At 39.1% G+C, this 25,373-nt stretch overlaps 3 protein-coding genes across 3 annotated transcripts in view; all 3 read right to left on the bottom strand.

The window, feature by feature from the left end:
- Positions 1 to 7,978, bottom strand: part of TTLL5 (Tubulin tyrosine ligase-like 5) — a 29,951-nt gene extending 21,973 nt beyond the window's left edge. Inside the window, exon 1 of the mRNA XM_043416002.1 lies at positions 7,721 to 7,978. The gene's annotated coding sequence lies outside the window, so the exon portion shown is untranslated. The remainder of the gene's footprint in view (positions 1 to 7,720) is intronic.
- Positions 7,979 to 8,548: 570 nt separating this feature from the next.
- Mocs2B (Molybdenum cofactor synthesis 2B) lies at positions 8,549 to 12,740 on the bottom strand. The gene is made up of 7 exons (XM_043416775.1): positions 12,603 to 12,740; positions 11,207 to 11,662; positions 10,841 to 11,030; positions 10,681 to 10,769; positions 10,240 to 10,493; positions 9,310 to 9,363; positions 8,549 to 8,751 (listed from the first exon to the last, which is right to left on the bottom strand). Exons 2-7 carry the CDS (start codon positions 11,649 to 11,651, stop codon positions 8,680 to 8,682), a joined length of 1,104 nt encoding a protein of 367 aa, XP_043272710.1. The 5' UTR covers positions 11,652 to 11,662; positions 12,603 to 12,740; the 3' UTR covers positions 8,549 to 8,679.
- Positions 12,741 to 21,599: 8,859 nt separating this feature from the next.
- On the bottom strand, positions 21,600 to 24,869 carry LOC122409686 (uncharacterized). The gene is made up of 5 exons (XM_043417415.1): positions 24,722 to 24,869; positions 23,642 to 23,733; positions 23,223 to 23,295; positions 21,869 to 21,971; positions 21,600 to 21,708 (listed from the first exon to the last, which is right to left on the bottom strand). Exons 1-5 carry the CDS (start codon positions 24,822 to 24,824, stop codon positions 21,600 to 21,602), a joined length of 480 nt encoding a protein of 159 aa, XP_043273350.1. The 5' UTR covers positions 24,825 to 24,869.
- Between the last annotated feature and the right edge of the window lie 504 nt (positions 24,870 to 25,373).

Below are 25,373 nucleotides of genomic sequence, written 5' to 3'. Positions count from 1 at the left end.
TCGCCGCTCCCTCCGCAAACCACCTATAACCTTTTATATAAAACAAACTACAGAGCGTCGTATTAAAATGGCAAAGAAGCAGACGGGATTGAGGAATGAAAGCCTCAAATATTCACAAAATGCAATAATATTTGCTTCGACGAGGCGAGAAGGAGGAGGCAAAAATAAAAGAATGTTTCGACACGCGTAATATTGATCGAGAGCGGAGACCACCTGACGGCAGCAAGGATAGGGTGCATGGCGAATATATAGGGTCGAGGTCAGTACTGACACGAAACTAGTACAGCAGTACAGAACCGTGCGATTTGTCATCTTGTATTTTTTCCTTCGGATCTCTCGTTTCACTGTAATTTCATTGATTCCGATGGCAATTCGAACCAGACGAAACGGTTCGTCGATAAAACCAGAGTTCAAACGATCTAATTCGAGTTCTAACACGAATTCTTTTCTTGCAAGAAGCGCGTTGTTGCCTGCGGAGATATTCTCGAAATGAAACTTGGCGCAGGTATATAAAATGCAAGTACAGCCTTCTTCTTTAAACTCTCGATCCCGCGCGATTACACTTTTCCCCATTTTTTTTGCAATCAACAAAAATAATCGGGCGCCAATCAATGTTGTAAATATTTCGAAATAGTAATATCATTAATTTCGTGACGACGATAATAAATGATCCGTTTGGTTATTCAATTTGCATTCACACGAGTTTGTCAGGAAATTACGCGTCGTCGATCACCGACGTGAAAAACATGCTGCTCCGAACGAACGGAAACGCGACGAGTGACTGCTTTGAATACCCGGGCATTGTTATATATACAGGTTATTCGTACCTGTTACTCCGTTTCTATTTCGGCTGATTCCAGGAACTTGGATTAATTCCAGTTTCTTTAATAATAATATAAATAAATAAAAGTCGTTAATTATTCTTCTTTATTTTTATATATTTTTCCTTATATAATTTAATCTATCGTTCGAAGTGACAAAGAGTGTTGCGTCAGTACGAAAATCGTATTGGAAATCATGTCTCGCGCGGAACGTGCTTATTTTTTCCTTTCCTCGCGACTCGAGCAAGTTTCACGCGCGCGGTAAAGGTAAAAGAAAAACCTTTTGAGGATCGAGTTTCCGCGGTGTTGTTGCGATCTGTAACGTAATAATTATCACGGTTGATCGCGTGCTCAGCACCGAATGAAACGGTCGACCTAATTTTTGACTTTCGCTCGCGCGCGCGCGCGATTATCTATTTGTCTCTGCATGTTTCCCTATTTCGCACTTGTAAACGTTGAACATCGTCGTGCGAATGAAATGAAAAAGTAAGAATCTTTTGCCCTTTTAATCTCCTCATTCCCGCCCCCTTGGCCTTGTGCGCGTCAACTTTTAGCCCGCTTTCACGAGCATCTAAATAATCATTTCCATGCACAAATGCTTCTGTTCTGGCCTTAAGAAACACTTAAAACGCCACCGCGAGTTTATCGAGCTGCCCCCGGTTCAGTCACGGAAAATAGCATAAAAAAAAATTCTACCGCCTCGGGTTAATAACGTGACAAATCGCTCCTCGGAATCTTGTACCTTGTACCAAAACTTGAAATTTCAAATGATTATGTATAAACATGAGAGCATTCGACAAATCACACGCGAAAACAATAAACCGTTGAGAAGTGGGAATTCTCCATATATAATAAAGTATTTATTTATTTATAACGAATAACAGTTGAATGGCTCCAACAAATAAGGGTTAACTTGTCCAAAAGTAAACACGCGATAAGATGAAAGATATGAGGATTGAAACTCTCGAAGCATGGACACACGCTTCGATATAAAACACGTGCATGCGAATATGTACGACCGTATACATATATAAGTATACGGGGGGCTAGCTCGCAGCTAGCAAAGGGAGGACGAGGAGGAGAGAAGCCTCATACTTGTCGTTGAAATCGTCGTGCATGCTCATAATTGGTATGGGAGTTTCTCAAACGCACGCGAACGATTCGCAAAGGAGAAGCAGCATACCACGCTCGATGCGTGTGTCCTCGCTGGATTACATCGCCTACGCACGTGTATTCTTCTATCCGCGTATGCTTTTCTAGTATAGCAAAAAATCTCAGAGATGTAATCGTGGCCATATGTCGATACGACGAGGGCCACCCCGCACAGAACCACACATTCGTCTTTGCATACTTCCAACATTGCTTACCGGCGGCGGCGGCGGCGGCGGCGCGCGCGATACACACATTATTTATATATTTCGATCGAACGATCTCTGTAAATAACCATTCACTTTACTATTATGTCGTTATTATCTAATCGAGCCCATCGAATTTGGGAAAATTCATTTGAAAATTTAAGGAAATAAAATATAAATTATATTCAACCTCTTTCCTCTTTTTGGCCAATAATTCCAATAAATCTCCAATTTTGTTCCCGGCCAAATTTCCAATTTGTCATTTTTTAAGCAACATATCGTCCCATTCGTGAAATAAAAGAATAATTAATTATAAATCTTTTTTTCGTTCATTTCGTTCAACTCCGCAACGTTGCAAACTTCAACGTCGCTATCAAAATGCGTGTGCAAAGAGCTCTATATTTACGAGGACAGAGATCAAGAAGATTTTTTCTGGTGCGCTATTAGTAGAGAATGCTTGAAACTTTCTCCAAACGTCCGAATCGATAAAATATCAACGCATACACGAGTTTGTAATTAAATCAGTCGTTTCTCCATATATTAATGTTGGATAGGGCGAGTAGGCATTTACACGTATGCACAACCGCCGAATATTGAGAATAAGGAGAGAAAATTTGGCGAGGGCTAGAATAAGTGATGGATGAGAATCGGGAAACAATTTTAGGCTGTTGGAAAGACTCGAGCTTTTTCGCGGTTAGTCTTATATCTATGCAAATTGATTGAGTGGAGAAGACAGGAGTTTGAGAGGATAAGGGCGTTCTCCGTTGGTGTTTCGGGCCACGTTAGACACGACATGCATCCGTCTCTCTCTCTCTCTCCCGTCCGTAATGTGTTCTCTCCGTTGTGCTTTCTTTCTTCTCTTCTATTCTCTACAATTTGATCATTTCGTTCCTTTATATTCCCTTTTCGCTCATTCTCTACTCGACAATTCATATTCTTTCTTTATCTCCTCCGCGGAGAGAATAATTCTTCAACCGAAAACACTCTTTTTTCCGACTGCAACGATATCCAATAGGCAAACGGGCGTAACTAGCAGCTTTTAGATCGAAAATTTAGAAGAAGGGCGTCCTTGCGTATAAATTAAAACTTTTGTACCATCTTTGTACATGCGCGCATCTATATATGGATTGAGGTTTTATGTTAGGGGCCTATACCATTATACACGCCTTGTTACGTGTCTCCCCGTGTGTCTGGCTTCATTCATGAGGCCGACAACAGGTATTTCCGATATGTGCCGCTACCGGGCACCTCCTGGTGCCTCCTTCTCCTCTCTCTCTCTCTCTCTCTCTCTTTCTCTCTTACTCTCTGGCCGCGGAGGATGGAAACTTCACTTTGCCACGGCCCCCGTTATTAATTCGACGTAATTGGTATCAGCACGAAAAATCATTGAATAATTGAACAATGAATATCGGGGCTAGGTACGTATATGATACGATATTGAAACGGATTACTATCTTTCGCGATAATTACGCGTTCGTTCGAAGAAAAATTAACGATGCTAACGGTTAAGAATTTTAAAAAAATCAAAAATTCTCCGGCATGAAAAAATTCAGTATTATCTTCCAACGTTATTATTTCTGACAAAATAAACGATTTCACACATCGGCCAAAATTATTGAGAATTTTTTTTTTTTTTTCAATAATCCAAAGAGAAAGAAAGACCCATAGAGTCGATAAACTTTTCAATGCAGGAGCGAACTTCCTCTCCACCCGGAAATTACGAATATAGAAGCGTCGACTTGAATAATTGTCCGAAACGGCAAAAATACAGTTACATCGTTAGTTCTCAACTTTATTCGTTCACCGGTCCTCGCTGTTCAATCGTGATGAAAAAACTGAATAACGTCGATGTAACCATTACACGAAAATTTGTTTGTTTTTTTTTTTTTTTTTTTAATTCTTGCAGCTTATAATATTTTTCCGCGAAAGGGGGAAAGGCGAATTTGCTTCATGAAAAAAAAAAAAAATTGCAAAAGACGTCGGTAGGTTTATCGATGCTCGAGGGTATCGGAGAGGGTAGTAGATGACGAAAATTTTCAAAGTTTTGAAAAAGTAATACGATATATTTTCTTTATTGGTTAGCCCCGGCATCCCCTATACAATAAATTGGGTGACGACTGAACATTTTTAATCTGTGAAAGGGGGCAAGTGCGAGACGCACCTGCTTAGTCCAGCACCCCCTATATCGATTTGTTTCGCTCGAATCTCATGCGACAAGCCGAAACGACAAATTTTCCTCGCGAGACACGCGATAAAGCGAAGTGAATGAGACTATTCGTTTGCGAGATGTGTTTAGGCGAGGTCGAGGAACTCCCCTTCCTTGCTGAATTGACACGCTTCGGGGGTGCACGAGCTTCGAACAAAATATAAAGAATATGAAAAAGAAATATAAGTTCAAGGGACTCTCGGGGGGCTGTGAACTTCTCGTCGCCGTAAACCATTGTGCATCTACTTAATGTTCTAAATTTATATATATTTCTCTATAGTATAGGGATGAGGTTTTATCGAATATATATAAAACCGACGCTATTCGCGAACTTTGTTCAACTTCACACACGAAACTTCTTCTCCTCGTCTACGTTGAATGATCAAATCGATTTTTTCAGGACAAGGAAAAGTACGAGAGGAGGAGAAAGAGCAAAGGTAAAGTCCTCTTTCGACTGTCAAGATGCAATTTGGGCTAATCGATCTAGCTTAATCCTCCCGCATCTCGACTCTGCATACATTTATCCTCGATGCGTTTACTTTATTCAATCAAATCCTTCCGCTAAATATAGGGGAGACCGGGGCAAAATGGGAAATATTGAACTTTTCAGGAATTTGAAAAGCTCCGTCTATTTTTTACTCACAAAAACCAATAAATGTACTGACATTTTTTTTTTTTTTTTTATAATTTTCATTCAATGCACCCTGGGTGCGTTTTTATTTTATAAAAGTTTGTATTCTTCATTCACCGAAACGTGGATTCAATGTTAAAGTTGTGCGCGCAGGTGTGGCCACAGATTATAGTCCGCCAAAATAAGGGAGCTGGGGCAAAGTGGCCACGAGAGAGGCTATTTATTTTTTTTTTTTTTAATTCAAATTTCATTCAATTTCACCGTACATTCGTCGAGACATCTGGTCAAAATCGTCCGTAGAGCATTTCTTTTCGAGCGGGAAGTCCCCTTTTGCGGCCCATAACTTTTTTTTGACAGAATATGAAAAATTACTGTGAAAAATGAATTTTTTAACACAGCAGTAATTGACAGCGCATATGTAAACCGACAACACATCTAGCTTAATCGCTATCCGCTTTGCCCCACGCTCCCCTCTATATATCATCTGTGATTACTCTCATAGACAGTAGTCGAAATTTCAAAAAAAAAAAAAAAAAAAAACATGATGTTTTGGAAAAAAATATATTTTTCGTTAATTTTCGGAGAAATATAGAATTAGGGCAAAAAAGGCAAAAAAATTTCCGGAATTTTTCGGATATCCCGTTTTGCCCCCCGGTCTCCCCTATATACGAGAGTGGCTTTTATAAAGAATATATGTACTTTTTCGTGTATAGCCAAATTTTTGACGTTGTTATATATTATTTGGAATTGGTAGTTTTTAGCATCGTTATACATTTGAGAAATTGGGAATAGCGGGAAGAAAATATGATTTGATCCGCAAGTTGGATGAATTAACGTCGTTGCATCGAGCAATCGTTTATCGTCGAACAATTAGATCTCGTTTTAAATATTTAAACCGAATTAATTTTCCATTCGTTTCGCAGTTTGAAAACTCTAGAGTCGGCTTCCTTGGCTATGCGATTTAGCGAGAGGTAACCTGAAACGAGAGCGAGAAACGTTTTGAACGTAAACTTTCGGAACGGCGAGTTACAAGAGAGCAGACTTTTTTGCGTTTCATATATACGGCTGAGGGTTCCTCCTCGTTCCACACGACGAATCCACAGACTCTTACTATTTTTATTTTTATACCAATACGTATATACACAAGTACGAAATTCACGATGACCAGCTTTCACCGACGAGAGGGTCCCCCTCCACCGTTTGTTTCACCGCGATCGCTAACATTCAATTATCATGCGTTTTTCCATATTTTCAGATTCTAAATTGTATCAAATTGTTTTTTATTCTACACTGACTCTTCTTTTGTGGAAATTTATTACAATGCGGTTCGCGCGGTCAAAGTGAATAAACAAATAATTCGATGAAAAAACATGACGCGTTTATTCGACTATTATTTTTGCGTTCGTAATAATAATAAAAAAAAAAAAAAGTGGTTACTTTTTTCGTTTCACCCCAACGGTGCGAAGAAGCGCGCAATATCGGCCCAAATTTACGAGACACGTACGTGTCGTAAAAGTTTGTCGATCGGTTCAATGTCCGATGATTCATCATTCGGCACGGACTAAAAATAGATTCGGCGATCAATGAGGGTGCAATAAATTGTGTATAAAAACAGCGCGCCGCAATTAGATTTTCCGTGAGATAAAATATTATTTATAACACAGGTTACGCGCATTTGAGATTGATCATTTTGTTCGGGGCTCTCGAATTTCGATCGCATTTTAATTTTCTACTCCTTCGCTAGCTCGCTGCTGCTCAGAGTTTTATTCCCCAGTGCTCGGAAAAAGATTACGTCGTTCATTCGAGCCCATTACACACTATTTATAAATTCCGTACGTGTTTTGCTCGTGTACCATTTCACTTTACGATAACGAAAGAACTGGCTACAAATAATCTTCACGACTCGTGTGAGAATATCCAGACAGTTATAAAGACACACCGATGAGAAAGAGAGGGAGAACAAACATTTGAGAAACGCCAAACTGATGTGAGATAATAAATTGTTGCTGGGAATAGAAATTTGTAGCATCCACCAGCGAGTATAGATAGGTATTTTCCTTTTATTTATTTCGTATCGTCAGATACCCAAAATATTAAATCAATTACTATACGACCTTTCATAATCGTGGATGATTCTTATAATTATATTATTGATATTACGATAATTATTGAAAAACTGATCAACGAGAATGAAACAAAGAACGCGTATTCGATGAAAAGCGACGTTCGAACTGATCGAAAGCACTCGATTTCGGAGGACGAGAAAAAAAACAAAAAAAGAGAGAGATTTTCAAAGTCGTTCTACCGCAGAAGTTGGAAAACGTCGAATAGCGACGACGACGACGACGACGACGACGTTCCCCTTCGAGTTCGATTATTTTCCTCCATACTCGTCGGCGCGCGGTCTTTCAGCTGTTCCAGTTTTTATCCCGAATTCCCCGGGAATCTTGACCTTGGGAAAACGAAACGGGCGATTTTCTTTTTCCATCGCGTGGTATAGTCGAAAAAAAGAAAGGAAAGTGCCGCAATGACACCGGAGAAAAAGGAAGAACAAGAAAGAGCTAGGAATAAAGGAACAAAACGGCTGTCAGAACGAGTGGCAGACGACGCGAAGTGTCCGCGTGCGTGACAGTCACCTTTCTCTCTCAACCCCTCGTATCGAAACGGCGGAGACTCAAACTTGATACCTTTCTTCTGGCGTACTCACCGCGGATATCCGTTTATTTCACTAGATTAAATACTGTATCAGGCTTCGAACGGATTTTCACGTGTCCAGCATCGCTATCCCAACATCATGATTCGCAATGTCCCACACACTCACTTTGACACTCGGCTTTCTTTTTATTATCGACTGCATGGAATGCACGCGAACGCGATGTTAAAGAGAATGATATGAGAAAAATCTCATCACCCGGCAATAATCGCAGCCATACCGTATCACGGCGCTGGGCCGACTGGCCTGTGTGCCTCTAGCCTACCGTGCCTGCAATCTACTATACCTACTGGCCCTGCTGCTGCCCCTCTAACAGCCAAACGATTAACTACACCGCCGCTACTTCGCAGCGGTAGCGGCACAGCATTATTGAACCAATACTACTATATATATCAAAATTTGTCCTCTCTTTATTTTCTCTCATTTTTTTCAGGCCAACAATTTATCAAATTAGTGATCCATAGCCACTAAGCGCCACTAAAGTGTTTTTAATACGAATCATGAGAATTGAGACACAAAGAGAGACGTTTGCACACAGAACCATCAGTTTTTTTTTTTTATATATAATTATAATGACCCTATTCGTGTTACCAACGGAAAAATAAGTATATGCTGGTAATGTTGACCATTATTTGAAAAATTTGTCAAAGTAATGCGGTATATGTTATACTTGCAAAATTTGTACGTTCAAAAAGAATGTGACGTGTTTTGGCATCTTTAAAACTGTTTTTGGAATTAGGCCCACGTTGAGGCTAAAAAAGAAACCCGTTTGTACCAACTCGAATTTGAATTATATTCAATGTATCGTGCATAAGCTCGATATAATATAATCAATGCAATTTTTATTCATATACATCATATTATTTTTCCTAATTGAATCACAATCGAGCAGTCAAAATAAGACGAAGATAACATGGAATTGTCGTACATTCAAATTTTCACTTCAACAAGAATCACTTGATTTTTTTGGCATATCGAGTTTCGAGTTCGGAGAGCTTGTTGTCCAGTTCCACTTTCGAGTAAGTCTGTAAAAAAAGTTGAAAAAATGTCATATTGCGTGTGAAGAATTGTTTACTTTTGTATGGTATCGAAATGGGGCCAACACCGTTCGAGAAATGGTAACAACGTAACGATAATTTGCGACCGTCCCGACGGGTGAAACAATAAAGACTTTACGAGGTTAAAATCGGTACGGTATTCCATTATCGTCGCGAGAGAAATTTTGCTTATGAAATTTTACAATAGTTCTACTGCTGAACTAACATGTTCGTGCATGTTACGTACACGCATGTATACGTAAATACAAATGAAACCGTATGTATACGATTTGCAATGTGGACGTCGTTATAACTACATATAACTACGTAAGCCATCAATATCTGTCGCATGTCGTTCGAGCATGACTATAAAAGCGAATAGTGCGGCAAAAGCGAATGACTCTGTCGCAGAGAATAAAACTTGGACAATGAACGTTGTCTCGGTTTTTTTTTTTTTTTTTTTTTAACGTTTCCTCATAACATGGCAACGTAACAGGATATAAAAAATGAGGAATGAAGAAATCCATAAACAGATCATCTTCTCACCCTTTTTCGAATGTGTTTTTGATCGTTCGTCAAAGCGTCGCGGCTTTCCGATATCTGCAAACAAATATTTTAATTATAACGCCTTCTCGCTTCCAGATAAAATTTAAAATTTTTCTCAATGAACCTTCAACTGACATACTTTTTCATAATTACTTAGATGAGGCATTTTACACTATTTCAAGCGGCTCATGACCGATATTTTTTTTTTATCAAACGTACGCAACTAGAGGGTTACCCAAACCAATTTTGAGCTTTCATCTCGCGCCTGTCAAGAATTATTTTCTTACAAAAAACCGAACTCGGAATAAGTTTACAAACATCTAACGACTAACTTTGAATCTAAGAAACATTGAAAAATTTCGTAGTATCGATATTTTCATGTTTTAATTCATACTTCAAAAAAAAAAAACAAAATATTATGAAAAAAAACCCTCCAAGTTATTGCGTGTGGCTCGAAATTGTAACCCGAACACTATCATTATTGATTGTGAATAATTAATAGGTGACCAGTGAAACTAGTAATGAAAAGAAATCGCAAAATGGAATTTGTTTATCTGCAATTCAGATACTATTCACAAATCTAATTCGAGTTTTTATTTCTTTTAAATCATATACTCAACGAACAATGGAAAGTCGAACTATTTGAAAGAATTTTCCAATAGAATATAAATGTCAATGATCTTGGAAAAAAATGTTTCACTCCAAATGCAAAATAAATTTATGGTTTTTTTTTCTTTTCGAAATACGAACGAAAACAAAAAAAAATCAATACATTGACATTTTTCGCCAATTTCTTCTGTCACGTTGAATAGTTTCAACGTGACAGTATTATAAAAAAAAAAATCGAAAATTAAAAATGGTTGAGGTAACGGCCAGTCAAAACGGTGTGCAATGACACATTTTTATGTATACATCAGATATATTATGTACCCAAAAATCTTTATATTCGGGGGAAACACTCTCGAGATAAAGAATTTTATCCTCGATCTTTTTCATACGCTCGTAAATATCTCTCGGCACTGGTTTAGCTAGGCCTAGATATTTTTCCGATAGGTCCAATCTTTCTTCCAATGCTGGATAATCAGAGGCCTGGCTCGAATTTTTTTTCGAACATTTATTCGTCTCGGCGAATAACATTAGAGGATCCATTGTCTGAGGTCCTCGTGAATTCAGAACTCTGTGGACTGAACACAATTTGATCTCTCATTTTCAGACGTATTTAATATATAGCTTGTGCACTCGACGATTTTTTTCTATTTATCACATGCACAATAATTATAAGTTGCATGCATATTACTTCGAAGGAATAAAAAATGAGAATGAAAAAGAGAAACAGAGAATGTCATGTGTAGAGGTCAATTCCGATTTTACCTTTGACATGGCTTTTTGAGTCTTTCCGTCGTACGAGGATAGCATCGACTCTGGCACACGAAATTTCGCCCTCTTCATCACCGAGGTATCTGCAAAAAAACCAAAAGAATTCATCAAGAAAATTCAAAGGTTTTTCAATGGCGAGTCAATGGAGTTTTACCTGCGACTGCAAAACTCTTGAACATTAACGGCGTTCACCTGTTGACGCTTTCTCGTTATAAAAGACTCAATTCTTCGATTGAGTTCTTCATTGTCGGCTCTAATTTGTACTTGGTTAGAATCGATGACGACAACATCGCAATCTTCGTCCGAATCGCATTCTGATTTCATTCGATGCTCACCACGATTTTCTTTGAATTTTCGTTGTTTACGAGAAAAAGGAACAAAATATCATTTTAATGGAGTAATCAGATATGTAACCGGTCGATTTATTAATTGATAAAATGGATCTTTTGTAATACAGCAAAAATGCTTTGGAGGAACAATATTTTCTATTTCCAATAATATTAAAATATTCGCTATTTACTCGTCGACCAAGAACACTCTTTGTTTTCTTTCCACTGCGGCTCGTCATTTTCGTATATTTCTTTCTTCCAAATTGGAACCTTTGCCTTTAAATTGTCTATGATGTATTCCACCGCTTTCAGTGATTCCTGACGATGCGGGGACGAAACCGCTATGACAACGCTCGCTTCTGAAATTGGAACACGGCCCAAACGATGATGAATCGCTATGTGCTTCACTGCCCATCTCGATCTTACTTCTTTGCAAATCTTTGCCATCTCTTTAGTTGCCATTGAGTCGTAAGCCTCGTACTCCAATTGCAACACTTTCTTGTTGTCAAAGTTGTTTCTCGTTGTTCCTATAAACGTAGAGATTGCGCCACAACTCGGTGATACCACCGAATCTATTATATCCTCCACCTGCAACTTTTCTCTGTGAAGCTTCGCAACATCCCTCGGATCTTCCATCTTTGCTTATCCTGTAATAACATTTGACCATTACGATCCATTCCAATCGAGGGATGTGGTAGTGACTCGAAGCCAAAAATGAAAAAAAATTTTATACAAAATTATACAAAAAAGATTTCTGGCGCTTGTCCATTGATTGCTGAGTAGGAAAAGAAACATTTTGAGAGGTTTGTATATCTCGATGGAAAATTGAGTGAAAGAGGGGCTTCAGAACGAGATCACCCAAGACGGCACGTCGCAAAATGCCATCGTGTTTGACTGCGTTCTTACATATGTCAGATAAGGTAACCCCAGAGTGTTTTTCTCTCATCTTTTATCTTGCTTTGTTTTTGCTACAAAATCTCCCAGTGGTATTCGTGGCTTCTTTTTTTCTAATTAATTGGTGCACGGCATATGTACAAGAGCCAAGGACTGCTCGGAAACCTCAATGATATTCAATGGTTCGTTCGGCTAGCATAGTTGAAAACTCTGTACTAGAGCATAAAAATATTGGAGCGTTATCGATGTGCGACGTCATGACTTTGTATGCAAGAGCTTGAGGATCGATCTAAATGTGATGTTTTTATACAGAGTATCGATTGTTAAAGGCACATTGCTCAATTGTTGCAAGAGTGTTTTTGTTAGTCACTGCAGTTATGTTACGACGCTGAAGTTTCCAACGTTGGAGTCCAACGAAATTAACGAAAAAAACGTTTGTAATTCACCAATTTTTTATTTCACGAATCGTTGGTGCAGCTTGAAAAACTACGAATCACAAATTTGGCAGGGAACAAAATAGGAGAACTACTGGAATTATTGGAGAGTTTTTTCCATCATTTCGTTGGACTCCAACGTTGGAAACTTCAGCGTCATAGTTATGTTACGGATTTGATTTCAGCATGTGTAAATTTTCCGAATTCTCAGATTCTCCATATTATATAAATTTGAAAAAAAAAAAAAAAAAACCCAAACCTCCGCTGAGCGGTGGAATAATCGCGATCTCGTCACCGTCGTTAATCTCCAGAAGAGTTCCCCTTTCAACGAACTGTTCGTTGATAGCAATAACGAAAGCGTCGTGGATACTTTCCAAATTGAATTGTCGGACGATGTGATCAACAAGATTCCCGTATGACAACACTTTATTAACGATTATTCTATCTTCGTTGACACCTGCCAACTCGCGTGCTTTAGCGAAAAAATAAATTCTGACGTTCTTGGTTTCGACCGAGTTTTCACCGTCATCCATTATGAAATGTAATCTCGTGCTCGTGACGCCTCTGTGACCACGACGAAGCAACCAGCAGAAGCAACGCTGATGACAACATCCATGTTGATGTATAACTCGATTGCATCGTTACAAGTAGAGTTCCACAAACGTGCAATCTCGAGTTAATAAAAGAAAAAAGAATAAAATTTCCTACAAAAACACAGACATTGAAACGAAATGGTATGAAATCGTATGTAATTAAGGCACGCTCATCGATTGTAATTGGTTGGGTAATAAGGAAGCAAGTATGTCCAGAAACAAGGATGGATTGGATAAGTCTCGTTGAATGTTGAATGAGGTTATGCGATGCGATGTCAGATGTTTAGTCGTGTGCGTCACGGCCGTCACGTGTCCCACATCGTGTTGTAGAACAGTGGTGGTGTAGAACAGGAACAGTTGAGGTTAGGTTCGAAGTAATTCAGCACTTTCGCACCAGACGGATAAGCGGTGATTGAATATCGATATATAATAATTGAACGTTTCCCAATTACATTTATAACAATTCATATGTAATCGTAAAATAATTATGATCAATCTATCGCTTCAGAGTAAAATTTATTTTCTTCACACTATGCAAACAGTGAAATTATATTATACCAAAGGCAATAGACAAATATATTTTTTTTACATATTTTTAATTTTAGACTGCAATATTGAAATAAATAAAAAATGGATGATGGCACTCCGCTGCAAGAATAACGAACAGAGTTCGTATTTTATAGAGCGCAGATTCTGATTGATCAACACTTTTAATTTGAATTACGCGCTCATAACGCACAAAAGATTTTAGCCTATAGCGGCAGCACCTGGTCATAAAAATTCTAGTAGTATTATATAGTCCGGAATCCCAAGTAAGGTGTGCGGCACAGAAACAACATATACAGAACGGAGGATAATCAGGTCAGATGGGAAATAGGGCTCGTGGGAGAAAGAAGAGCGTTCCAATCGACCCGTGCGCTGCTGCCATCGCTGCTGATCACTGTTCTTGCCGTTCTTGCTCAGGTTTGGGGAAAATGTATGCGTGCGTGTATGAGAGAGACAGACAGACAAGAGAGACGAACGACCGAACAAAAATAATTCATATATAGTTTCATCAATATCAAGCATTCGTTCATTCTTGACTAATAATAATAACAATAATAATGACAGCATTATGATGATTGTAGATTGATTATGCAATCGAAAATTGATTGCTCTATGGTCATACGTAACGCAATCTATATATAGTCGCGTGTACAATATTATATATCCATTTTAAAATTCCTCAGAAAGATTATATTAACGAATAGCGCACTCGTGATGATCTTGACTTTCGCGGTTGGCAACTAATATCATCCGTTTATATGTATATCCCTATATATTACAAAAAGAGAGGGCTAGAATTAATGCAATAAAAAAATTAACTCTCACAGTCGATACAACATATTATATAGAATGACAATAGCAAATTGGACAATCGAAAGACTCGCACGCGCATACATGTGAACATTTTCCGTTTTGTTCGAGAATTGTGAAGAATATTTTAATCAACTCAATAGTGGCTAATGCCACTATACATATTTTGAGTGAAGCACACGATTCGAGAAAACTGGCATGAACAATATCTCCGGTGCCTATTTGGTCTATCGCTTTGGTATTATGCGTCGAAAATCGATTTGGGTTTTCGAATATGGAATAGATACTGCTTGTATAGGTCTAAAATTTAGGATGCTGCGAGTATTCAAATAATTAGGATAATATTGTCAAAGCAGACTCTCATAATAATCAGCGGAGATATAGATATTTTTATATGTACATAAGATACGTGAATATATGAGCAGGATATAGAGATAAGACCGAGTGAATACGTGACATATTTGTAAGCTCTTGTCGGAGAGAAACGGGACGGCTATGGCTAGCTCGACGACGTTGAAACGATGTATACACACACAACACCGCGGAGAATATTTGGGAGTTTGGGAGACGAGGACATCAGAGACGGGAGAAGAGAGGCGTTGCTCGCAAATGTGCTCAAATATCCAAATATCAAGAGTCATGGTAATGCAAATATCCAGAGAGGACGGTGTAGAATCGAAAAGATATTCTCGGGGAGGCACAAGGATATCGTCTTTGGGACGAGCATATTGAGCGCAAATACGATGAAAAACCAGATGAAATGTGTACTATTTTCTATTCGAATGCTTGGAACGTTTCTTTCCAGTTGCGCAATTGGGTGGCGCTGTATACGCAGCGTTCGCTCGTCTTTCGTATTTATTGGTTACTCGGTGCGGCGGCGGCGGCAGCAGCAGCAGCTCGACCTCGGCTACGGCAATCCGACTCAAGTACCTACCGCGAGCGAGCCCAACTACTGCTCTCCCAAAAGCCCTCTTTCCACATTAGTTACGGAACGGCCAAGTGCATGCCCCGCCACGTTGACGTTGTACTATTTTTTCTCTATCGGCATATGCTAATCCGTACTAATTGTAATCCTCCGCAGTTAATGCAAAACGTTGATGGAACGTGTTTGTTGTTGTTTCTGCATGTGTCCAGGTCTTTTTTTTCCGTTATTTCCATATATATTACGCATGCGCATGGATCATCCGAATGCGATCGGCGCTTTGTAAAATTCTACCCATATTATCGCGGTTTTCTTTGCGTCTACAAAACCCGGCGGGCCTATTCGCTCAGATGGATTTTACATGAATCGTTTCGTAAATAACCCCAGATTAAATTTACCGTGAATGCATACAGAATGTATTTACTTGCAACAAGATCAATTGCAACGGGCATATATTCGCGTAAATAAAAGTGCGACAGGGCTCGCGCTGGCTTGTTCTTTTACGCGTTAGTTTTCTTTTACCGCGTCTCTCGCGATGAGTTGTCGGAGACATTATCCAGCAGCAGATAGATGATGATGATGATATTGCCATTTTCATTTTTTTTTCACGCATACGAAGACGAGTTTGTACACTACATTGATGTATTATACGCAAATGCAATAATTTATATAATCTAAAGAAACGGCGGTGTCCATGAGCTCTCTCTCTCTCTCTCGGTGAACCGGTTGGTGGATAGCTCGGCAGGCAGATCTCTCGCGCGTTACGCACAATATACACCGAACAACTTGCGATGTATAAAGCGGTGTAAGCTAAAAAGTTTTTCCACCGTTCCCATGCAAGAAGAGCGCGTCAGACCGAGAGAGGCGCAATTCACGCGCGCGCGCACACTCATATATACATAGAAGGATGCAGGCAGGTGGTTATGTAACTGCGCGGCAGTGAAAATCTATCGTAATTTTCCATACGCGTTTCTCGTATTCGCGAGAATATAACGCTCTGAAAAGTCTACTCTCGTGAGAAACTCTTCCTCCTTTCGCATTATCCGTGCATATGCAACGATCCAGCAGCCTCTCGGTAAAATAAAACTTGACTATTTTCGAGAAAAAAAACTTTACTATTCAATTTTAATGGAGTGGTAGAACGCTAGTAATATCCGCCTTCGAATGTAAACGGAAGAAATTGCTTTTAAACGCGTATACATGCCGAGATTAAAAAGTGAGTTCATGCGCGCACTTGTCCTGTTAATTTTTTCTCAATAATCGTGCTCGTAATAAACGATAGGACCGCTGTTTTTTTTTTAGAATCCGATATACGTTGCGAAACAATCGCTGTTAAATTATTTGTTTAATCGATGTGGTAAAACTTTGGCTCGGAACGAATCCCATTTTAGTTTACGCAGTTTATTGGCAATGTTGCATACACTTTAAAGAAAAGTTGGGGAAAAAAGAGGAAAAACTGATGGTGAAAGCTCAGCCTCAAAAAACTACACGGGAAGCAGATTATTATTAATATAATCTCAGCAAATCTCCTAATGAATCTGAAAAAAAATGTCGCCCAAAAAATTTCATATTTTTATAGCATCATTTTTAACGGAGATATCACTGAATGTGTCTTGACTTCCATATAAGATTACATGTTACTTGGCCCAAATTGTTATATTGATTTATCTCAGCAACGACGACTCCTAAACTGTCTGAAAATTTAACTGATTTTTTTTTTACACTTCACTTTATAAGATGCAATCTAATGCCTCATATTGTATCCGAAATTTCCTATACAAATGTCAATTAATGGTCTTGGGGCTGAGGAGGCTCTCGGCGCGACACGCGCGGTATGGGAGTATAGACGAAAAGAGAAGAACGAAGACGACTGAAAAATATTAGTGCCGCCCTTCGCGCACGCAGGCGGCCTCTCGCGCATTTCTTTCTTTTTCGATGCGTGCTATATAGCTTTTGAAAATATATATATCTGCTTGACAATGAGTGGGGAAAGAGAGAGAGAGAGAGAAAGAGCGATGGAAGCTTCTTTTTACATAACTCACATTTACGATTTATTTTTGGCTGCAATCGGCGCGCTACCTTCTTGCTCATGCATATTCCCATCCCCCCTTATATATTTTTCACAATCTATCTACTTTGCCAGAGAGACAAGAAAATATAGACCCAACTCCTGCTTCCAAAATTTCAACCGCGACCACGTTTTTTCGTATTCCATTTTTCCTGCGATTCGCCGCCGGGTTTGTTCGTCGTGTAGAATGGATTTAAATAAAAGCGCTACAAGGTTTTTAATTCAATTAAAGCTCGGTCGAGTTCAAGGCCACGAAATTACGTTTCATGATTTTAATTGGAGAAAATTTGTACGTTTTTTCACGTTATTGCACCTCTCAATACGTGTGCTGGCGACGACGAATGCGCGCCGAATTTTGCATTTTTTCAATTTATATTATGCGATTTAATTCGTACGAAATTTTTATTCGTATGTCTCACTATATTTTCAAGTCCTGGGAGAAGCAACTCATTTTCACCAAAGTCAAAATAACGACCACCCACCACCCTCCTGAATAATGCCGTGCACAAATCCGACTTAATTTCAATAATTCAATCAATTTTAGGATAAATATCTATTTGAGCTCTGATGCGGACTCGTGAGCGTTAAAAATTCACCACAGAGATGCGAAAAAGAATTTTGAACTTTAAACCTTTTAATTCCAAGATCATCAAAATGATGGGAATTTTAATTTTTTAGTTGTTCGATGAAGTGTGAACATTTTATGCGGAAATTTTGCGGGAGCCGAACGGTATAAAAAAAAAAAAAAAAAGAAAAACAATAGGGTCATGCGAGTATTACATATACGAACATGCAGGAATGCGGGACCATTGAAAATTCTCACCCCGATTCGAAGCAAGGTTTACGGAATTGAGGTTGATTGAATAAAATGCTCGTTATTAATTGACTCATTATTAATGCATTATTTCATTGACATTGTTCAAAGGCACCGCTCACTTTTCCGTTTAGTTTTTTAAAATTTTTCCATATTTCAGGTTTATCAGGTATTTTCGGGAATATGGCCGAATGCGTTGAAGAAGAGGAGATTTATATTCGCGAATAGGACGACGGAGGGGAGGGAAAATGCGGCATTGGAAAGATAAGAGAATACGACTATTGGCCTCGGGTCGTGGGTGCGCGAGATATCATCGTGGCGATCGTGGCTAATCTCAACGAAACGCAATAACTCATAAAGCATTATAGCGAGAACAATCGGGCACTTATTACACATACCGCGAACGAGAGACGTACTCCAGTCGTTGCCGCAGTTGCTTCAGCAATTGCGAGAGTAAATTAATCCTTGATTCAGTTGATGCATGCATTCGTAATTCTCGATGGGCGCGTGACAAAAATGAAGTTGCTCGCGCCCATTCCTTTTGCAGAAGAATGGTAATCGATTGTAAGAGATTGTAAGAAAGGTAATCGAGGCTGGAGCAAAGTGCGGCTTGAAAAGGCGCGTTTGTACGTTGCTTCAACTGCAGCATAATATGCAAGCAGGGAATGAAATTTCCCTGCTTCCAAACTTCCAACAGGTATAAATTAACGCACGCTTATCCAACGAGGCTTGCAACGTTGTGCGTTCATATATACAGTCGCGGGGATAGATTCGACTCGCGTGTGGAGTACAATAATTTCTTCGAAATAACAAATATATTTAGATAGGATGAGTCGAAGAAAAAATGATCGGTCGCGATGAGGCGCGCGGTGTAGCGCCGATGAAAATAGTCCATGGGGCAACTCGATCTGTATAACGAATGAACGAGCTCGCTTATATTCTCATCTCAATAATGAGTCTTGAAAAAAGTGCAGCGATAAAGATATTATCGCGCAACAAACATAATCTGTGCAATAAATTGATTTTAATGGTATATACAATTGGGACGGACAGCAGTAGTATGGCACACGAAATAACCAAGCCGCATGATATGTATTTGTACACGGGTTATTTACCGCGTAGACTATTCAAAGTCAAACATTGCAGCGAATCTCTCGCACGATCATTATATAAAAATATAATTCATTGGTGTCATGGTCACGAGCCTTATTTACGCAACGTATCTATATATTTTATATATTATGCATGTATTTGCAGGTATTGCCACAACTAGCAATCCTCCGCTGCACGGTCCAATTTATCTTCTTTTACCGTGCGCTTTATCCGCCGTCTGCTCGCGTCAATCGCTCCTTCTTTCATATCAAATGAGACGCATCGTCGTTCCTCTTCGATCCAATAATGGCTTTTTCGTTTTCAGCGTTTTGGCCAGAAGCCATTTAATAAGAGCCGCACAACGGAGAAAAAACTCATTGTTGGTATCGTCGTTGAGAAAAATTCGCACATTTTCACTTTTTTCCCCCCTCTTTAAACGTTTCATGAGCGAATCTCATATATATTATGGACGGCGTTACTTAATTTCCACGCTTCTTGCTGCGTTCATACATAATACATTGGGAATACGGGCTGCGATGTTTGCCATAAGAGTCGTCGTCGTCGTCGTCGTCGTTTATGTATATAGTTGCAATCAAGGTCCGGCGCTTCGAGGGATCGTAGCAAAAAAGTTGTTGGTTGTATCAGCGCGCACGATCGATTGTTTCAAGCTTGGATTTCCACTCGGTCAAGAGGTCGCGCTCGTTACAAACGCGACAAGCGAGTCCGCCCCAATGTATGTTCTCAACTTGATTTAATCAAATAAATTTGTCATCGCGCCCCTTTCGCTGGTTTTAATTTTGAGCAAGTATACCGAGTCGTTTTTTTACACCAGTCGATGTATAGATAGAGATAGAGAAAGATTTTACCAACGAACGCGCACATCGTACGGCCTTACACAATGAAATGCACGCGTTCCATATTTTTTCTTGGACAAAACCGTGTATAGCCTATAGAAAGAAACTGAATTCGAACGGCATGCTATCAACAAAAGAGTTGTTCCAACCACCATGGTAAAAATATCAATACCGCGATACGTTTGACTCAAGGGACTCGTGTTTTTTCGGTAAACCTTAATACGGGCTTCTGGTTTCTGCTACTGGTAAAAACACACGCGCCTATATATGTTCATGTATTTAGCATAAAGTTTATTTTCTGTTAAAATTTGGAATTTTCGAATATGAGCTGCTGTTTATCGTTCAAGTGACGAAAAGGTGAAAAATTAAAAAATCATAGTTGAGCGATTGGGAGCAGGAACGCGAGAGGATGATATATTAATGATATAATTAATGAGAAGAGCGACGAGAGATAAAATAGCAGATATGATCGGTCTCGTCGTATCGAAAAGACCAAAATGGGTTAAAAAGCGGTAATCCTTGTCTCGATTGTTCCAATATTTTTCCTACATTACGGATTTCTTTGAAGTAAACGCGTCATATACCGTTATGGCTAAGTGTTTGGATAAGTGTTTATAAATACATTAAATGGAAGTTGTTGGTCAAGGAGCTATTTGCGCATCGAGACATTAGTCATCGATAATAAAAAGACATTATGAGAAGGCTTCCATAGTCAACGCGGAAATTCAATGCCCATAGCCAAACCCCCCGACCGTTTAAAATAATATATACGCGCGTACAAAAGCACGTATATTCTTCACGAAATATCGATAAGTTGTAATAAAAGTATATGTAATAAATACATCGTTTATACGGATAAGAAATAGCGGCGAGACCTGCTACGTAAACGCGCGCTGTGCCCGCCGAGGACCCTTATTATTACTCTGCGTATTTGTTGCAAATGTTCCTCAGGCCAAAGATGCTTCGTGTCGTGCTGTCTCTCGAAGCTTTTTTCGTTTCAATATTTCGTATTCGGTGCTCGCTCATCGCAGGGTCACGTCATGTTCATGCTGGGAACCGAGCTCCGAATAAGTCCGGGCCTGTTTTAATGCTTGATTTAGTGCAATTACGAGCGTTATAACTCTCACACTTGCATTAAAATAGGCTTCAGCATGGGCGGTTTAATCATGCTGGCGCGGGATAAATTTATCAGGCGAAAACTAATAAAAGAAACGCCAACTCAAATTTATTCAAAATCGATGAATTTTTTTTCATTTTTCTTGAAAATTGCAAGAAATTACAGTATGGCTTTTGGTGTTTGATATTGTAAGAAATATAAGAAACCCCTCAAACTTGTAAAAAGTATACGATGTTTTCTCAGGTATAGTACTGGTTTGCTTGCCTCGTTTTGTCCCGTGATCTCCTCCCCTGTCTCATTTACCAATATTTTTCAATAGAATTTACGACGAGTCATTTACGAGCCCAAGATTTGAGCTTGGAAAGGATAAATAAGACAAAGGATAAAACAGCCGGATACTTGAGGGGCTCAAAAGGGAAATATTTGCTGGGTCGTCCTCGTCAGAATTCTGGAGTTAATTCTCTACCGAAGAAGCGCCTAAGGCTCATTAAAATCGTTAGTAGGAGATTGGAGGGCTGATGATTCACTTCACAATGGAACGGCGCACTTCTGCAAATATAAGAGTGCGCGAGCTATCAAGAATTGCGTCAAGCTTTCGTATTTCAATAAACATAAAATCCGAAAGCAGTATGCATAGTCAAATGAACTAAAACCAATAAACGAACAATCTTTCAAAAAGCTGATACGGAGAAGATTAAATGATACGAACGAATTGGAGAGTTTGTAACCAAAACTCCTCGTCGAGTCTTCATTCCCAGTTGTTTTATTCACACCAAGCCTGCACAAAACGGAACTGCCTTGATACGAGCCTCCTAAAAAGATTTCGCATCTTTTTTTCAATATTTTTCCTGCATGCATTTGCCCGCCGATGACGCTTTATAAATGCTGCTCAAAATGTCCGAAAACATGGAAAAATCATATCTAGAAACTTATAACTCGGAAACGGTTTGAGATACAGGGCTACCGTTTTGCACAGATGTTAATCTATACAAGCTCTTCGTTCTCTGATAATTTTGTCAGAATTTATAAAATATTACGAATCCTACGACGTTTTGAAATTTTCATAAAAAGGGTGTCGACGCTCTAACTTTCGAAAATTTCAAGATTTACTAGGGTCACCGTGCGCGCAAGCGCGCGCTTGTCTTTAATTGTTTTAATACTTTTTAAATAAAAATATTACTCAGGACTATTGTTTCGAATAGTTCATTGCAAAAATCACGGTACCTACGGTCGAATAGTAATTGCGTAAGATCACTCTTACTAAATTACTCCATCACTTCACTCTTATGTCGCTAAATAAATTTATCTGACATACGATCGCGATCGAATGTGTGTCGCAATTGTTTCCTCCTTTTTTCTACGATCTGAAATACGCACATGAACGAACTCCGAGCACAGCATCGACAACCAAAGTACGTCTATAGCAACTTCAAAAATAACTCGCACTTCGAGATTTCGTGACAACTCTTCTTTTATGAAAGGATTAATAATTTTTATTTTTTTTATAAATAGACTAACATAATAGGAAGGTTGGTATTGAATTTGGGGAATATCGGTAGAGCGGTTTAAATTTTATGATTTTTTGAATTTTACGAAAATATAAGTTTTTCAAAAAATCGTCTAACCGCTTCAATTTTTGAAAATTTTGTAAGATATTGTGTATAAGTCTGTACTTCCTCTATACTTTCCAGCAAAGTTGTCGGAATTATTTAATTTCAATGTAAATAGAAAAACGATGAAAATTGAAAGTTGCAAACTGTTTTTTCTGATGGCTCGTCATTCGGTATTTATTATAATAGGATTTAAACAAAGAGATTAATTAAAATTCGTAAAAGAGAAGGCAGAGAAAATGCATTATTTGCTTGTATACAAAAAAAATGCTGCAAATTAAAATTTGCAAATTGCTTCCTCAAGATGGTCAAGATGCACGGTGCTCAAAGCTTTCTCTATGGGGAAGCCAAAATGAGAAAAATATAGCACCTCATAGAGTAAGCTTTGAGCATCGTGCATCTCGACCATCTTGAGGAAGCAATTTGCAGCATTTTTTTCTTTTTATTAAGTACGTTTTTCCGGAATGGAAAAAAAAACTGTTGTCGACGTGCCCCGCGTGAATTGAGCCCGGAGCAAACTCCAAACCTGAAACCAAAGACGGAATTGTTATTCGAATAATCGATAGGAATCTTTAAAATCTGATTCCGATGGATTATGCGTTTGCTTGCTGCTAATCTCAAACGACTTGCCCGCGTTCGCTCGCCTCTGCCGTACGTGATAGTTCTATACAGACATAGCTCGCTCGTCGGGTATCTATACGCATATTGTACGAGCCAATTGTAGCGATTGCATCTACCAGCAGGGCTAACGCGCGAGTACAATAAGTGTATGTAGCATGCATCGTACATAGTACGCAACAGCAATAAACACTTCCTGGGCGTTTTGTAACCAAGAGAAGCGAAACAACGATTGAGGTTACAGCGTTACAGACCTCCATGCCGTGATGATGCTCACATATATATATAGTAGCGAGCTCCGTCCGTGGACCATTCCACGATTTGTTACGCGGCGATGTCAAGGAGCCTCGAAATAAAACAGAAACAAAACGAAACATTTTTAAACACCGCTTAAAAATAGTGGCAGAAGATTTTCATTCGGATCGTTTTTACATTGTGCATATATCAATTTATACTTTATATCGTCAAGGAAAAAAATGTTGAAGGTAAAACATGATTTTCACTAGCGCGCGCGCGCTCTCCTGGAACGAACGACGTTTCGATCATCTATACACAACTATACAAGAGGATTTCTACAATCTCGCATTTGCAATTCTATACGAATCTCTGTAATGCAAGACAAGAGGGCGAATTTTAACAGAAAAATTGGAGAGTTCAAATGTCGGTCTGGTATACGCGAGGAGTGTGATACGGATAAATGCGGCAAGAATATGAGCGAGCTAGTCAGAGAGAGAGAGAGAGCGGGAGAAATGAAGTTAACCTTTCGCTTCTTCGCGCCGTATACCTATATATAATATACATATATACAGACTGGGCATACTACCTATTAAAGCCAATTGGATGCTCTTTCGTTCGCTGTAATGTGCATACATATATATATATATACGCAATAAGGGAATAACTGAAATACACGAGTATACACATAAAAATATGTAGCCGCAGCACTTGAAACGCCTAAGAGGAATTTTCTACCGCGAACGTTTCGTCGCAAATGTATAACAATAAGTTCGAAAGCTCGTTACGCCGGAGCATAACGGACGAAATAATAAACGTTAATGGCGACGAGACGATGCGAGCGATTAACGCCGTGCGTCTTTAACGAGGCTTTCCTCGTATATCTCCGATAATGAAGTACACGAGACCAATGACCGAGTGACACTGTCACGATATATTTATATATCAAACTGGTTGTTGGTCGCGTCATTCGACGAAAGGTATTGTCAATTTTCGATTTGATTCAATGAAAAACAGCCTAGCAGAAGTTCCGAAACAATCGTCGGGATAATGATCGGATAAAAAAAAAAATAAAGACCCGCGAATACCTTACGACTAACCTGCTGTCACTGAAAGACATACGCAGGAGTTGACTCGCCGACCCCATTTTCTTCTTGTTTTACTGAAAAATATCGGGTACGCCTCTTCTGGGAATAAAAACATCCTAGTACAGTACGTACATATAATGTGTGCCCGTGCTGTGAGAAAGGAAGAATACAAGATGAAAGTGTTCTATCTTCGGGACAAAGATAGAGAGCGCTCTTGTTCTGGTACGAGGTACGAGGAGGAAGAGCGCCGCTGCGCGGATGAAAACAAGAATACGGGAGGAAGAGGAGTATACTTTCTCGTAAAGTTTTATACGCTCTAGCTCTTTGACAAAGTCACTCGAGGAGCTCGAGGAAGAGGTTTCAACGTCGAGCATTGAAAAGCTCTCTCTTTTATTTATACCTGCTGCTCTTTCGTCGCTATTATTTTATTTTCTGCTCACAGTCATCCGCCACGTTTGCACAGCAGTTTGCTGCTCTTGTTCATTTATTAGAGGATTACAGGATAGCTTAATTTCATATGACAATGAAAAGTCCTACGAGAAAGAACGAGTTGTGATATGCGAGTATGAGGGAAAAGAAGAAAAATAAAAAAAAAAAACGGAACACGCGTGTGTACGCGTGCGCGCATAAAGTGAATAAATAAATCGCGCGGGAGCAGCCGAAC

Source organism: Venturia canescens, chromosome 4 (genome assembly GCF_019457755.1).
Source record: "Venturia canescens isolate UGA chromosome 4, ASM1945775v1, whole genome shotgun sequence".
Classification (NCBI taxonomy): Eukaryota; Metazoa; Arthropoda; class Insecta; order Hymenoptera; family Ichneumonidae; genus Venturia; species Venturia canescens.
This window is presented reverse-complemented; position numbering and strand designations above follow the sequence as displayed.